The 12223-nt window shown below is 34.3% G+C and overlaps 1 protein-coding gene across 7 annotated transcripts in view; it reads left to right on the top strand.

Moving 5' to 3' along the window:
- Positions 1-12223, top strand: part of NFXL1 (nuclear transcription factor, X-box binding like 1) — a 74715-nt gene that overhangs the window by 16035 nt on the left and 46457 nt on the right. For all 7 annotated transcript variants that reach the window (XM_032400309.1, XM_032400313.1, XM_032400312.1 and 4 more), the window contains exons 5-12: positions 337-470; positions 4163-4341; positions 4572-4733; positions 4836-4936; positions 5584-5698; positions 6642-6766; positions 7681-7803; positions 11497-11587. In XM_032400309.1, the coding sequence (XP_032256200.1) occupies positions 337-470; positions 4163-4341; positions 4572-4733; positions 4836-4936; positions 5584-5698; positions 6642-6766; positions 7681-7803; positions 11497-11587 (1030 nt within the window). The remainder of the gene's footprint in view (positions 1-336; positions 471-4162; positions 4342-4571; positions 4734-4835; positions 4937-5583; positions 5699-6641; positions 6767-7680; positions 7804-11496; positions 11588-12223) is intronic.

Raw genomic sequence — 12223 nt, 5'->3', positions numbered from 1 at the left:
TGCTTATAGTATGTTAAAGAAAAGACTATGAAGTTATATATCAATTAGTACAGCATGACCTTATTTTTAAAAAGTGTGAAATATCTACCAAAACAATTGGAGATCATTCAGAATGTTATTAGTTATTTCTAGCTAGATGACTCTGGGTAATTAATATTTTTACTTAAAATGTTCTAAACTTAAATAAATTTTTATGAAGAACATTTCTTCTATTAGACTGGAAGGAAAAATTTTTTTCTTTAGTCCTTAGGTAGCTCTTCAAAATAATTTAGTGTGATGCTCACTTTAAAGTATTAGTCATTGGATACATGTTAATTTCTGATACCTTTGTCTTAGGTTTGGAGCTGTTCAGGATGTTTCTGTATATTTCACATGACCTGTATCCAGAAGTGGGCTAAAGATAGCCAGTTTCTGGTATCTTCTCCTTTGACGGATGACGATTTTGGAAAGAGAGATTATCCTTGGCCATGGTAACTTTCTGCTAATTTAGTTGGAATAGTAAGTTGTAAAATAAATGAAAATTGTAGGTCCTAAGTTGCCGTATTGGCTGTTTCAGTATCCGTTTTGGGCCTTCAGTTAGTTTGGTTTGTGAAGTTATAGTACTTTGGTAATGGCTTCTGTTTTTTTCCGGTTTGTATAACTACTTGTTACTTTCAAAAACCAATAAATCATTCAGACTTTACTTTTTCTTCTGCAAAACACCTCCTTAATTATCTTTTTTAAAGAACTTCCATTTCTTTAAAATGCTATATGACTAGAATCCTTCATAATTCTGGTACTTCTCTTCTGGAGTTACTGTTAGTGTACATTAGTTACTATCACATTGTACAAGACTGCCATCTAATGTATTTTGATCATAGGCTTCCTGATTTTATCTTTGAAATCTCTCAAACTGCAGGTATATATTATTCAATCTTACCACTTTTTCCACATTAATTTCATTAGTATGGCTTATTATTGATGAATATTTGATTATGAACTTGTTATATTTCTAGAAAGAGTTGGGGAGTAGAAAATTTATATCTCTGCTAAATAAAGATAATAAAAAATTTATCCATACTGGCAGCTCAGAGGGTAGATTTACTGTCAAGGTAATGAAGCATAAACTTCAGGGGTTCTGGGCGCCTGGGTGGCTCAGTTGGTTAAGTGTCTGCCTTCGGCTCAGGTCATGACCCCAGGGTCTGGGATCGAGCCCCGCATCAGGCTTCCTGCTCGGCGGGAAGCCTGCTTCTCCCTCTCCCACTCCCCCCTGCTTGTGTTCCCTCTCTCGCTGTTTCTCTCTGTCAAATAAATAAATAAAATCTTAAAACAAAATAAAACAAAAAAAAACTTGAGGGGTTCTTTGTTCATATAAATATTCACTTTTGTAACTAATTTTAGATTCTTAACAGAGGCCCCTAAATTGTTTAAGATTCAGATCTCAGAAAACCTGGATCCATATCAGACCTCCCCTTATTACTACAAATACTGATACATTTGTAAAATTTTGGTGGTGTAGTGGTTTTTTTTAAAGTAGGCTCCACGCTGAACTGACTGAGCCACTTAGGCGCCCCTGTGGTATTGTAGTTTTTCAAAAACATTTTAGACATACTAGTTACTTGGAAAAATAATTCTCAGCATTCTGTGAGGGTTTTTATTCCCATGTTAATGGGACATTGAAATTGATGAAGCAAAATGATAAGTTCAGGCTTCTCTTAAGTAGTGAAGCCAGGATTTGAAACCTAGGATTTCTAACTTCTAAATTCAGTGCTTTTTCTATTTTTCTGAGTTGTCTCTTATAATACTATTTTTAGAGATATTATTTGTTTTGTTTGCATTGAATATTAGCTTCTCTGAAACAGTTTAAAATTTCAGAGTCTATATTTGTTTTGCTACTGTATATTTATTTGGGGGAGGATGTCAGTGTTCAATAGGTACAAAATTAAACTAGATATTCAGACTTAATTTTAGAGATCTGAACCTTATGCATACTTTTTATCACCCTTGCTCATCTCATTCTATTTTTTTTTTTTTTAAAGATTTTATTTATTTGAGAGAGTGAGAATGAGAGAGAGAGAGAGAGCACATGAGAAGGGGGAGGGTCAGAGGGAGAAGCAGACTCCCCGCTGAGCAGGGAGCCTGATGCTGGACTTGATCCTGGGACTCCAGGATCATGACCTGAGCCGAAGGCAGTCGCTTAACCAACTGAGCCGCCCAGGCGTCCCTCATCTCATTCTATTTTAAATGGTCATTTTGCCACAGTGCTGGGAAGTACCAGTTAAAAGGGGAATGAACTTCTACTCTTGACTTAAATCTGAGGAACAAAAAATTGAATCAGCTGTGTAGTAGTAATGCACTTTTTTTTTGCATTCTTTTTTTTTTTTTTAAAGATTTTATTTATTTGACAGAGAGAGACACAGTGAGAGAGGGAACACAAGGAGGGGAGTGGGAGAGGGAGAAGCAGGCTTCCCGCTGAGCAGGGAGCCCGATGTGGGGCTCGATCCCAGGACCCTGGGATTATGACCTGAGCCGAAGGCAGACGCTTAACGACTGAGCCACCCAGGTGCCCTGTAACTTTTGCATTCTGTATTTTATATTTTTTAAGAAAATCAGTGACTGTTTTGGATTTGTTTAATCCTCATCAGGATGGAGCTAGAACTTGATACAAATATTAGTAGTTTTAAATTAGTTGTTTTGTGGAATTCAAACATTTAAAATGTTTAAATGTTTCTACTAAGATATTGCTTGCTTATATATAAGACATTGACATAATTACATTTCATTATTGCATGCCATTATTTTAAATAAAACACATGCATTTGCACATAATGCCCTTACCTCTCCCAATCTCCTAGAACAATTTAGCCTCACTGTTGATGGGCACTATTAGGGTGTTGTGAGTTACTTTTTAGACCTCCATATCTAGGCTAATTTAAAGTACACATCCCCCTCCATGTTAGTTTAGAGGAATGTAGACATTTTTCTCTTATAGCTCTTCCAACAAAATATTAGTTATTTATTCTAGATGAGACATGGTATTTTATCTTTGATTTTTGATTACAAAAACAAGTATCTTTGGTTATTCTGAATATTTATGTGGCATTTATTTGGAAACAGAACACGGTCTCAGGGGCGCCTGGGTGACTCAGTCAGCAGGGAGTCTGCTTCTCCCTCTGCCCCTCACCCCACTCGTGTTCTCTCTCACTCTCTCTGTCTCTCTCTCAAATAAATAAATAAAATCTTAAAAAAAAAAAGGACATGGTCGCAGGACAATGAAAATATAAATGATACAAAAGAAAGTGATGACGTGAGACTTTTTCCAGTATAGTATACTAACTATACTCATTTGTCTGGGGAATAGTAAGGGTTAGAATATCTTTTTAGAATGAAGCAATCTATGATCTACAAGTGAATTTGATAGGGATGAAGGTTGACACTGTTTTATTTTAACCGTGCTAGCTAAAAATCTTTCTGCTGTAGCAGAGAAAATGGAACAATATTTGAACTTTTCTTTGATTTAAGCACATTTGTTATGTATCTATTTTGTATTAGATACTGAGAAATTATTTATTTTCCCCCTCAATTCTAAATTGTAGACATGTCTCTTGCTGCTGTATTGCCTACCTATAATCTGGTTTCTGTCTTCTGTTTGCTGTTGCTAATATATTTTACTTATTTGCAGGTCACCCAACCAAACTTTTAAAACATTGAGCTTTATAAAAATTGGAATGAGTACCTCAAGAATAAAGTTCATCTGCTTAGTAGAAAGCTAATATTGCTTTCTTTTTGTAGCTTCATTCTAACTTTGCTTAATACGGTAGCAACTAGCCACATGTGGTTATTTAAATTTTGAAAAATTGTAATAAATTCTGTTTCTTCCTCAGTTGTATGTATTAGCCACATTTTAAGTGCTCACTGGTCATATGTGGCTAATGGCTACTGATCTGGACATGGTAGGTATAGAACGGTTCCTTCATCTCAAATTATATTGGACAGAGTCGTTCTAGATGGTTGAAATTGATTTTTGTGAAATCTTGTTTCTTATTCGCATAAAGATGGAGCAGAGGGTGCATTAATATAGAATTAATTGAGTGTACTCTACTCCTAAGTATGTTTATATTCCTGTTTCTCTTGTCACTTTTAAAAATGAAATTAATTTCAGTAATTTCATTCTTTTTTGTAGTCCAAAATGTAGGTTTGAATACAAACGATCTGATACACCTAGTAGGTACTATTGCTATTGTGGAAAAGTAGAAGATCCACCTCTAGATCCATGGCTTGTACCTCATTCATGTGGCCAAGTATGTGAGAGAGAATTTAAACCTCCTTGTGGCCATAAGTGTTTACTCCTCTGTCATCCAGGTGAGTTAAATATTACATTTCTAATTATTTGTGGGTGGTTATTTCTTACGTTGAGGCAGAAAAAAAAACTGTCAAAGTTTAATTCAGAACTTAAGTTCACATAAGAAGATATTAGAAGGGAATGTCTTTTAAAGTATCAGTAAAGAAAGCTTTACAAATTACTGATAGGTGTGGAATTGAAAGTTTTAAATTTTGATTGGTGATTTTTTTTCCCTTTCATTGGATTCTAGGTCCCTGCCCTCCTTGTCCAAAGATGGTCACAACTACTTGTTACTGTAAAAAAGCAAAACCTGTACCTCGTAGGTGCAGTGCTAAGGAATGGGCCTGTCAGCTGCCGTGTGGGCGGAAGTTGCTTTGTGGACAACATAAATGTGAAAATCCTTGTCATGCAGGTACAAATGTCATACCTGTTAGGTGTTCTGACTTTTTAAGTAAAAAAGCAGTCTTTATTGGTTTTGTAATGTTTCTTTGCTAATTTATCATTGCGATTTTAGGAAATTGTCTGCCCTGTCCAAGAGTTAGTAGACAGAAGTGTGTCTGTGGGAAACAAGTAGCTGAAAGGAGCTGTGCGAGTCCACTGTGGCACTGTGACCACGTGAGTGTATATGCATTTGGAGGGGTGGGTAGTAAAGAATACAGAAAACATAAACAATTTGAAATGCTAAGGAGGTTTAGCTGGATAAAAGAAGAGGAAGAGCAAAGCAAATGAATTATATTCATGTTTTAGGAAACTATTTTCCAATTTAATGTAATTTTAATTATTGGAGGAAATTTTTTCTTTTCAAATTAATAGCTATTTGTTGAATTTTGGATTCAGTACATATGTACTCTGCTTCTTGCTATCTCTCCTTCCTTGTCTTTCCCTTCTCTTCAACTAACACCACTCCGTTCTTGAGTTAATCCAGTTGAGGAAGTAGGATTTTGTAGATTGTCCTAGAATTAACATGGTTTTAGTATCATTTGGAAATCTTTGGTAGATGGCCATATGAAGCTATATGTACTTTTTTCCCTTTATTTTAAAGGTACATTTTTATTTTTGGTACATAGGAAATGTATGTGTGTATGTTCATATGTATATGTTTGTGTATATGTTTATGTTTATATATGTGATACCTATATAAAATACAAAGCATAATATGAAGAACATAAAGAAGTTGCTTATGATTGAAAAATGGATTAGGTCATGCACAAAGTCTTATTGTTAACTTTTAAGTCTTACGTGCTTATTGCATTTTATTTTAGGTATGTGGAAAAACCCTGCCATGTGGTAATCATACATGTGAGCAAGTTTGCCATGTTGGTGCTTGTGGAGAATGTCCTCGATCTGGGAAAAGGTTCTGTCCATGTCAGAAGTCAAGTAAGACTTTTTTTTTAAACCTTTAATGGAATATGATTATTTCTCATGTTCACTTAGAGTACATTCCTAATTAAATTAGATTTCTGTGGGAGTTCATAATGTAATTTCAGTAAAAATACCAATTTGATATTAGATTTTTTTTTTACATTTGCTGAAAGGACAATATAGTTTAGTGGGTTAAGAACTCAGACTTTGGAGTCAGGCACATCCTGGTTCAGATTCCACCTTCATGAACTATAGTTTTCTCAAGTAAAATGCAGTAATAATATTTTCTTTATAAGATAAAGAGAATGAAATGAGTGAGAATTAAATGATAAAATCGCATAAAGTATTTGGTGTAGTGTCTGGCAATAAAGGAAACCTCATAATCATAGACTGTCGTCATTGTATTGTGTATTAGGTTATGGGTGAATTTAATTTGGTTTTGAAATAAGGCACAGAACGTTGCAGTTTGAGTGTACTTCTTTAACTCTGCACCAGTACCAGCACACATATTTATAAGATTATTGCCAACACTTGTCTTAATATATGTATGTTAAAGGTCAGTTTCATAATGTTCTCAAGTCTACATCTTTTTTTTTTCTAATCCTGTGAGATTGTTAAGAGCAAATTTTCTTTTTATAATTCTGTTTATTGTAAAAGTCTTCATAGAGGTTTATATGGTCTTACTCTTTTATTTAGATAAGTATTTCTGAAGTAGTTAGCTCATAAACATATGTGTCTTCAGGATGGTAACTTGTTATGTGTCAAATTCTTTTTAAAAAACAAGCTTTTTTATTAGTGATTATTTTCATTAAATTTAGCTCTTTCCAATAACTATGTAGATGCATAAATTCATAGTCTGAAAGGGCTGTCATTCTTTAGGGAGCCAAAAGAACATGGCGTGCTGTTAGTGCTTTATAATAATGTATCTTATTAACTTTGACTTTTTGTCTGCTTTTAGAGTTTTCTTTGCCGTGTACAGAAGATGTACCAACTTGTGGAGATAGTTGTGACAAAGTACTTGAATGTGGAATCCATAGATGTTCACAGCGTTGTCACCGAGGTCCTTGTGAAACATGCAGACAAGTTAGTCATGTCCTGTAATAATTAATTTTAAAAACCACCTGTCATAGTATGTCAGATGGGATTATGCTATAATTGTTTTCCGTTACTTTCTTTTTTTTTTTTTTAAAGATTTTATTTATTTATTTGACAGAGAGACAGTGAAAAAGAGAACACAAGCAGGAGGAGTGAGAGGGAGAAGCAGGCTTCCCGCTGAGCAGGGAGCCTGATGTGGGGCTCGATCCCAGGACCCTGGGATCATGACCTGAGCCGAAGGCAGATGCTTAACGACTGAGCCAGCCAGGCGCCTGTTTTCCATTACTTTCATAAACATCTATGTGATGATCTGTATGAGCTTAGTGACCTAATATTTATGGTAGAGAAGCAGGAGAGTATGCCAACAGTCAAATCTAAAAATTACCCTTTGTTTGATTTTGCTTCGTAAAAGTTTAAACATTGTCATTTTTATAATCTAGCATGGGGTTGTTTGTTTTCAGAAGATATTCAAAGCAATGATAAGTTGGCCTAGTGATGATAGAAAGAAATAAATGCCTGGAAGTGAGATGTTAAATAACGTTATATATGTCATTTTGGTTTTGACCATACTACTAAATAATCCAATTCTTTTGTTTTACTGAAACAAGATGTGCAGATGTTATGGTGTAACTAGATGTTATTTTAATGTGTGCAGTTGTTTTACTATTGAATATCCAATTTTTACTAAATTTAATAGTGGGAGTTCTATGAAGTCTTTGTTGGAACAAAGTAAGATACAGACAAATGTCTTAGGAAATTCAGCTTTATTTTTGGGAAAGTCCTTTATATGAAAGACTTTTAAAACTTTACTTCTTCATTCTTTACTAATTAATAGAGATTGCAATGTGGGAAAAAAATGTCAACAAAAGTTAGTTTTAATAACATTCATTCGATTCTTCCAGGAAGTGGAAAAGCATTGTCGCTGTGGAAAGCATACAAAACGAATGCCATGTCATAAGCCTTATCTGTGTGAGACTAAGTGTGTTAAGATGCGGGACTGTCAGAAGCATCAGTGTAGGAGAAAGGTATGTGTAGTAAGCCTGGGAAACAGATTTAAAAATTGTCTTGAATTTGTACTTTTTGAGCCTGTGATTAAGTGCCATCATGATTTGTTCTTCAGATGTTAAAGCATGTTCTTTGCTTTCCATATGGAATAGTAATAAATATTCTAGATTAATCTTAATTGTTTATATTAGTGGGAAATCTTACCAAGGTTTTTAAATGACAGGGTCTCTTTTTGGTCCTGGGCATAAACCTTTTAACTTGGTTCTTGGGCTGTTTTCTGTTGCCTGGATTTTAAAACATTATAGTAGTGTTAGAGTGATAGTTCATTTGGTGGTAGAGGCTTAACCTCTAGTGTTCAAATCGTATTTATAGACACTTGGTTCCATTTAAGATGGACTGGAGTATTTTATTGAGTGTAGATTTGTAGTTTTTTTGAGTTCCATTTATCATTATGAATTATTCCTCTATTTCTGGTAAGGTTTCCTTGTTCTTAAATCTATTGAAATATAGTGATACTGTTTTGTTTAATGTTAATACAGATATCTTTTTCTATTCTTTTACTTTTAACTTATATTTAAAGTAGATTTCTTATAGACCACATTTAGATATTATTTCATAATATCTTCCACTTTAAATGTTGACAATCTTTGTCATTTAATTTGGGTGTAAATCATTTACATTTAATGGGACCTTTAAGATGGTAGGATTTAAATCTGTCATTTTGCTATTTATTTTCTATTTGCCCATCTGTTGTTTGTTCCTTTTCCCTCTTTTGTGTTTTCTATTTGATCAAGTATTGTTTTTCAATGATTCATTTTAACTCCTTTATTGGATTCTCACACATTTTATATCCATGTATTTTATAAACCCCAAATACATTGTTTTTACTTTTGCTTTAAATAGACAGATATCTTTTAAAGAGTTTGAAAAAAATAAGAAAAGTAGTCTTATATATTTATCATCAAATTCACTATTTTTGGTGCTTTTCATCCCTTTACATAGACTTGGGTTTCTATTTTCATTTTCTTTCTGTTGGAAGGACTTCTTTTAATATATTTTGTAATGCGGGTCATGACGTCTTTCAACTTTAATGACTTCAGCCATTGTGAAAAATATTTCTACAGTAGAATTCTAGTTTGACAACATTTCCCCCATACTTTAAAGATGTTGCTCCATTATCTTTTAGCTTGCATTTTTTTTTCCAAAAAAGTGTATGCTGTGATTGTTATCTTTGTTCCTCTGTACTGTATGTAATGCCTCTTTTTTCTTTGGCTGTTTTTAGAGATTTTTCCCTATACTGTTGGTTTTCAGTAGTTTATTTGTGGTGTTCCTGTGTATAGCTTTCTCCTTGTTTCTTTAGCTTAGTTTTTGTTGAGCTTCTCTGGATCTGTTTATAGTTTTCATCAAATTTGTGAAATTTTCATTCTTTGTTTCTTCAGATATTTTTCCCCCATGCATCACCTTCTGAGACTCCAATGATGTGTATGTTATGTTGCTTGAAGTCCCACAGCTCACTGATGCTCCATTTATTATTTAGTCCTTTTAATTTCTGTGTTTTATTTTAGCCTGTGTAGCTTTGTCTTCAGTTCACTGATTTTCTTCTACATTGTCTAATTTGATGTTTATCCCTTCCTGTGTTTTTTTATCTCAGACGTAGTACTTTTTTATCTCTGGGAATTGGAGTTGAGTCTTTTTTATATCTCCCGTGTCTGTCCTTAGCAGGCTCATGCTTTCTTCTATCTTCTTGAATATGTGGGTGGGCTATACTTTTATAATGCCCATTTTAATGTCTTTGCCTACTGATTCTGTCCTCTCATCTATTGCTATTGATTGATTTTTCTTCTCCTTTTGGATGATAGTTTCCTGATTGGTAATTTTTTATTAGTTTCCAGACATTGTGAACTTTACATTTTTGGATGCTGGAGATTTGTTTTGTTTTGTATTTCTTCCTTTTTGTTTTTTTTTTTAAAGATTTTATTCATTTATTTGACAGAGAGAGAGACAGCGAGAGAGGGAACACAGCAGGGGGAGTGGGATAGGGAGAAGCAGGCTTCCCGCTGAGCAGGGAGCCTGATGCGGGACTCGATCCCAGGACCCTGGGATCATGACCCGAGCCAAAGGCAGACACTTAATGACTGAGCCACCCAGGCACCCCTTGTTTTGTATTCCTTTAAATATTTTTAAGCTTCATTCCGGGTTGAAGTCAAGTTATTTAGAGATCATTTGGTTCTTTTGAGGCTTGATTTTGTTAGGTGGGATGAGGCCACCCTTTTATCTAGGGCTAATTTGGTGTCATTACTGAGGTAATAATTCTTCTAAGTACTCTACTTAATGCCTGTATATTAGGAGGTTCTTCCAGTCTGTCCATAGGGAACACAAACTATTCCTAGCCTTGAGTAATTTCTGGAAATGGTTGTGCCTTCTCCTTCCAGTGGTTCTTTCTCAGGTTTGGGTAGTTTCCTATGTAAAGACCAGTACTCAGCCGAGGACTCAAGGGGTCCTTTCTTGAGTTCACCAGAACTTTCTCTGTACTGCTACCACTTCTCCACAAATTCTAGCCACACTGACATGTCTGAACTATGAATTTTTCTGCTCAGCTTGGTGAGACCACCAGACTCTGCTTGTGGTCTTCTTTCCTGGAAACCTCCAGGTCTAAGCAAGTACTATCGTAGAACTCACCTTGTTTATTTCTCTTAGAGATGGTTGTCCTGTGCTGCCTGATTGTCTAATGTCTAAAAACTGTTGCTTCATATATTTTGCCTGATATTCTGGTTGTTTAAAAGCGAAGAGTAAATCTGATCATTATTACTCCATCATGGTCAAAACCAGAAATATGTCGAAAGGCATGGACCACGTAACTTTCTTTTTTTCTTTTCTCCCATTGTTACTGGCAGAGTGATAGGCACATAGTACTACTTGGTAAATATTTGCCTAATTGAATGAACTATTTTGACTTTTAGTTGCTTTTCAATAGTGTATATTCTGTTTTGAGCCATTTTTATACACTGAAACTTGTTCTTAAGCTGGTTACAACTCTAAGTTTCTTTAAGACAATTGTAGTCTGTATTTTTTCCCCAAAGTTTGGATGTATGAGAGGTCAAGGAAGGAGTTAGGATGGCAAGATGGGCTTTAAGCAGTTGCTGTGTGTTCATGAATGAAATTGGGGGAGGTCTGCACAAACGGATTGGAAGACAGGGAGGTGAGAAAATAAAGTTAGAAGCAATTAGTCTTTCTCTATTTCTCTCTTTTAGTTAGTCTTTGATGCCATGGTTTGAAAATAACTGCCAAACTAATCTATACATTGAGCCATACATGGATTTATTTTCATTAAATAATTTAAAAGGTAGACTTAATTGTTTGCCTGAATTGACTGTGAGATTTGACCAAATCCATTCCTTTCGTTAATATTGGCCATCTCTGCATAGATAAGTAGGGATGAAATTATCTAATGGGACTGTTTTAAGTTACAGAATAATTAAAGGGCAAGGAAATTTAGCTTGATTTCATTAAATTAGGTCATGGTCTATTTAAATTTGTAAGTTCTTAATACAGTCTGTCTATTTAGAATAATGTTGATCCTCTTGAATACTTTTATTCTTAGGTTAAAAGAAGTATCTTTTGCTTTTCATGAGTTCTGAGAATAACTAGTAATGACATTCATATTATGTGTGGTTTTCAAATGACCTGTTCTTTATATATTGCTTTCCCTTCAGTGTTGCCCTGGAAACTGTCCACCTTGTGATCAAAACTGTGGACGGACTTTAGGATGTAGAAACCATAAATGTCCATCTGTCTGCCACAGAGGTAAAATTTAACAATAGCTGTAATTTAATGTTTCTATTGATACAGTGCTTTATAGTTGATAAAGAAAGTTTTTACATTCATTATCTTACTCTTAACAACCTTGAGAAGGTAGGGCAGTCACCAGTATACCCATTTTATGGACAAAGAGATTGAACTGAAGATACTTCAGTGACTTACTCTGAGAAATACCTAGTAAAGCAGTATAGCTAAGATTTGAACCCAGGCCTTCTGAATATAAAAGTTTTGTTCTTTCTATAACACCATGTTGTTTCCTTACTCCTTCCTAACCTCCCTTACATAGTTTTTATATTAATTAATATGTTCTTAGGTTTTTCAGTGTTATTTTGAATTTTAGACATTTATATGGAATCAAGTCTAGTAAGGGATTGGATGTATCCTAAGCCAGTGGTTCTCAGCCTTTTTGGTTTCAGGATCCTCTTACATTCTTTTTGTAACCAATGACTTTTTGTTAATGTTGGTTTTATCTATTGGTATTTATTGTATTTGAAGTTAAAATACAATGTAATAATGTTTATCATTTTATTTAAAAAAAGCAATAATAAACCCATTACATCTTAATATAGTAACTTTTTTTTTGTGAAAAATAACTATTTACTGAATAAATGTAGTGAGAAG

Source organism: Phoca vitulina, unplaced genomic scaffold (genome assembly GCF_004348235.1).
Source record: "Phoca vitulina isolate PV1807 unplaced genomic scaffold, GSC_HSeal_1.0 scaffold3, whole genome shotgun sequence".
Lineage (NCBI taxonomy): Eukaryota > Metazoa > Chordata > Mammalia > Carnivora > Phocidae > Phoca > Phoca vitulina.
Note: the sequence above shows the minus strand (reverse complement) of the source record. Positions and strands in the feature narration are given on the sequence as shown.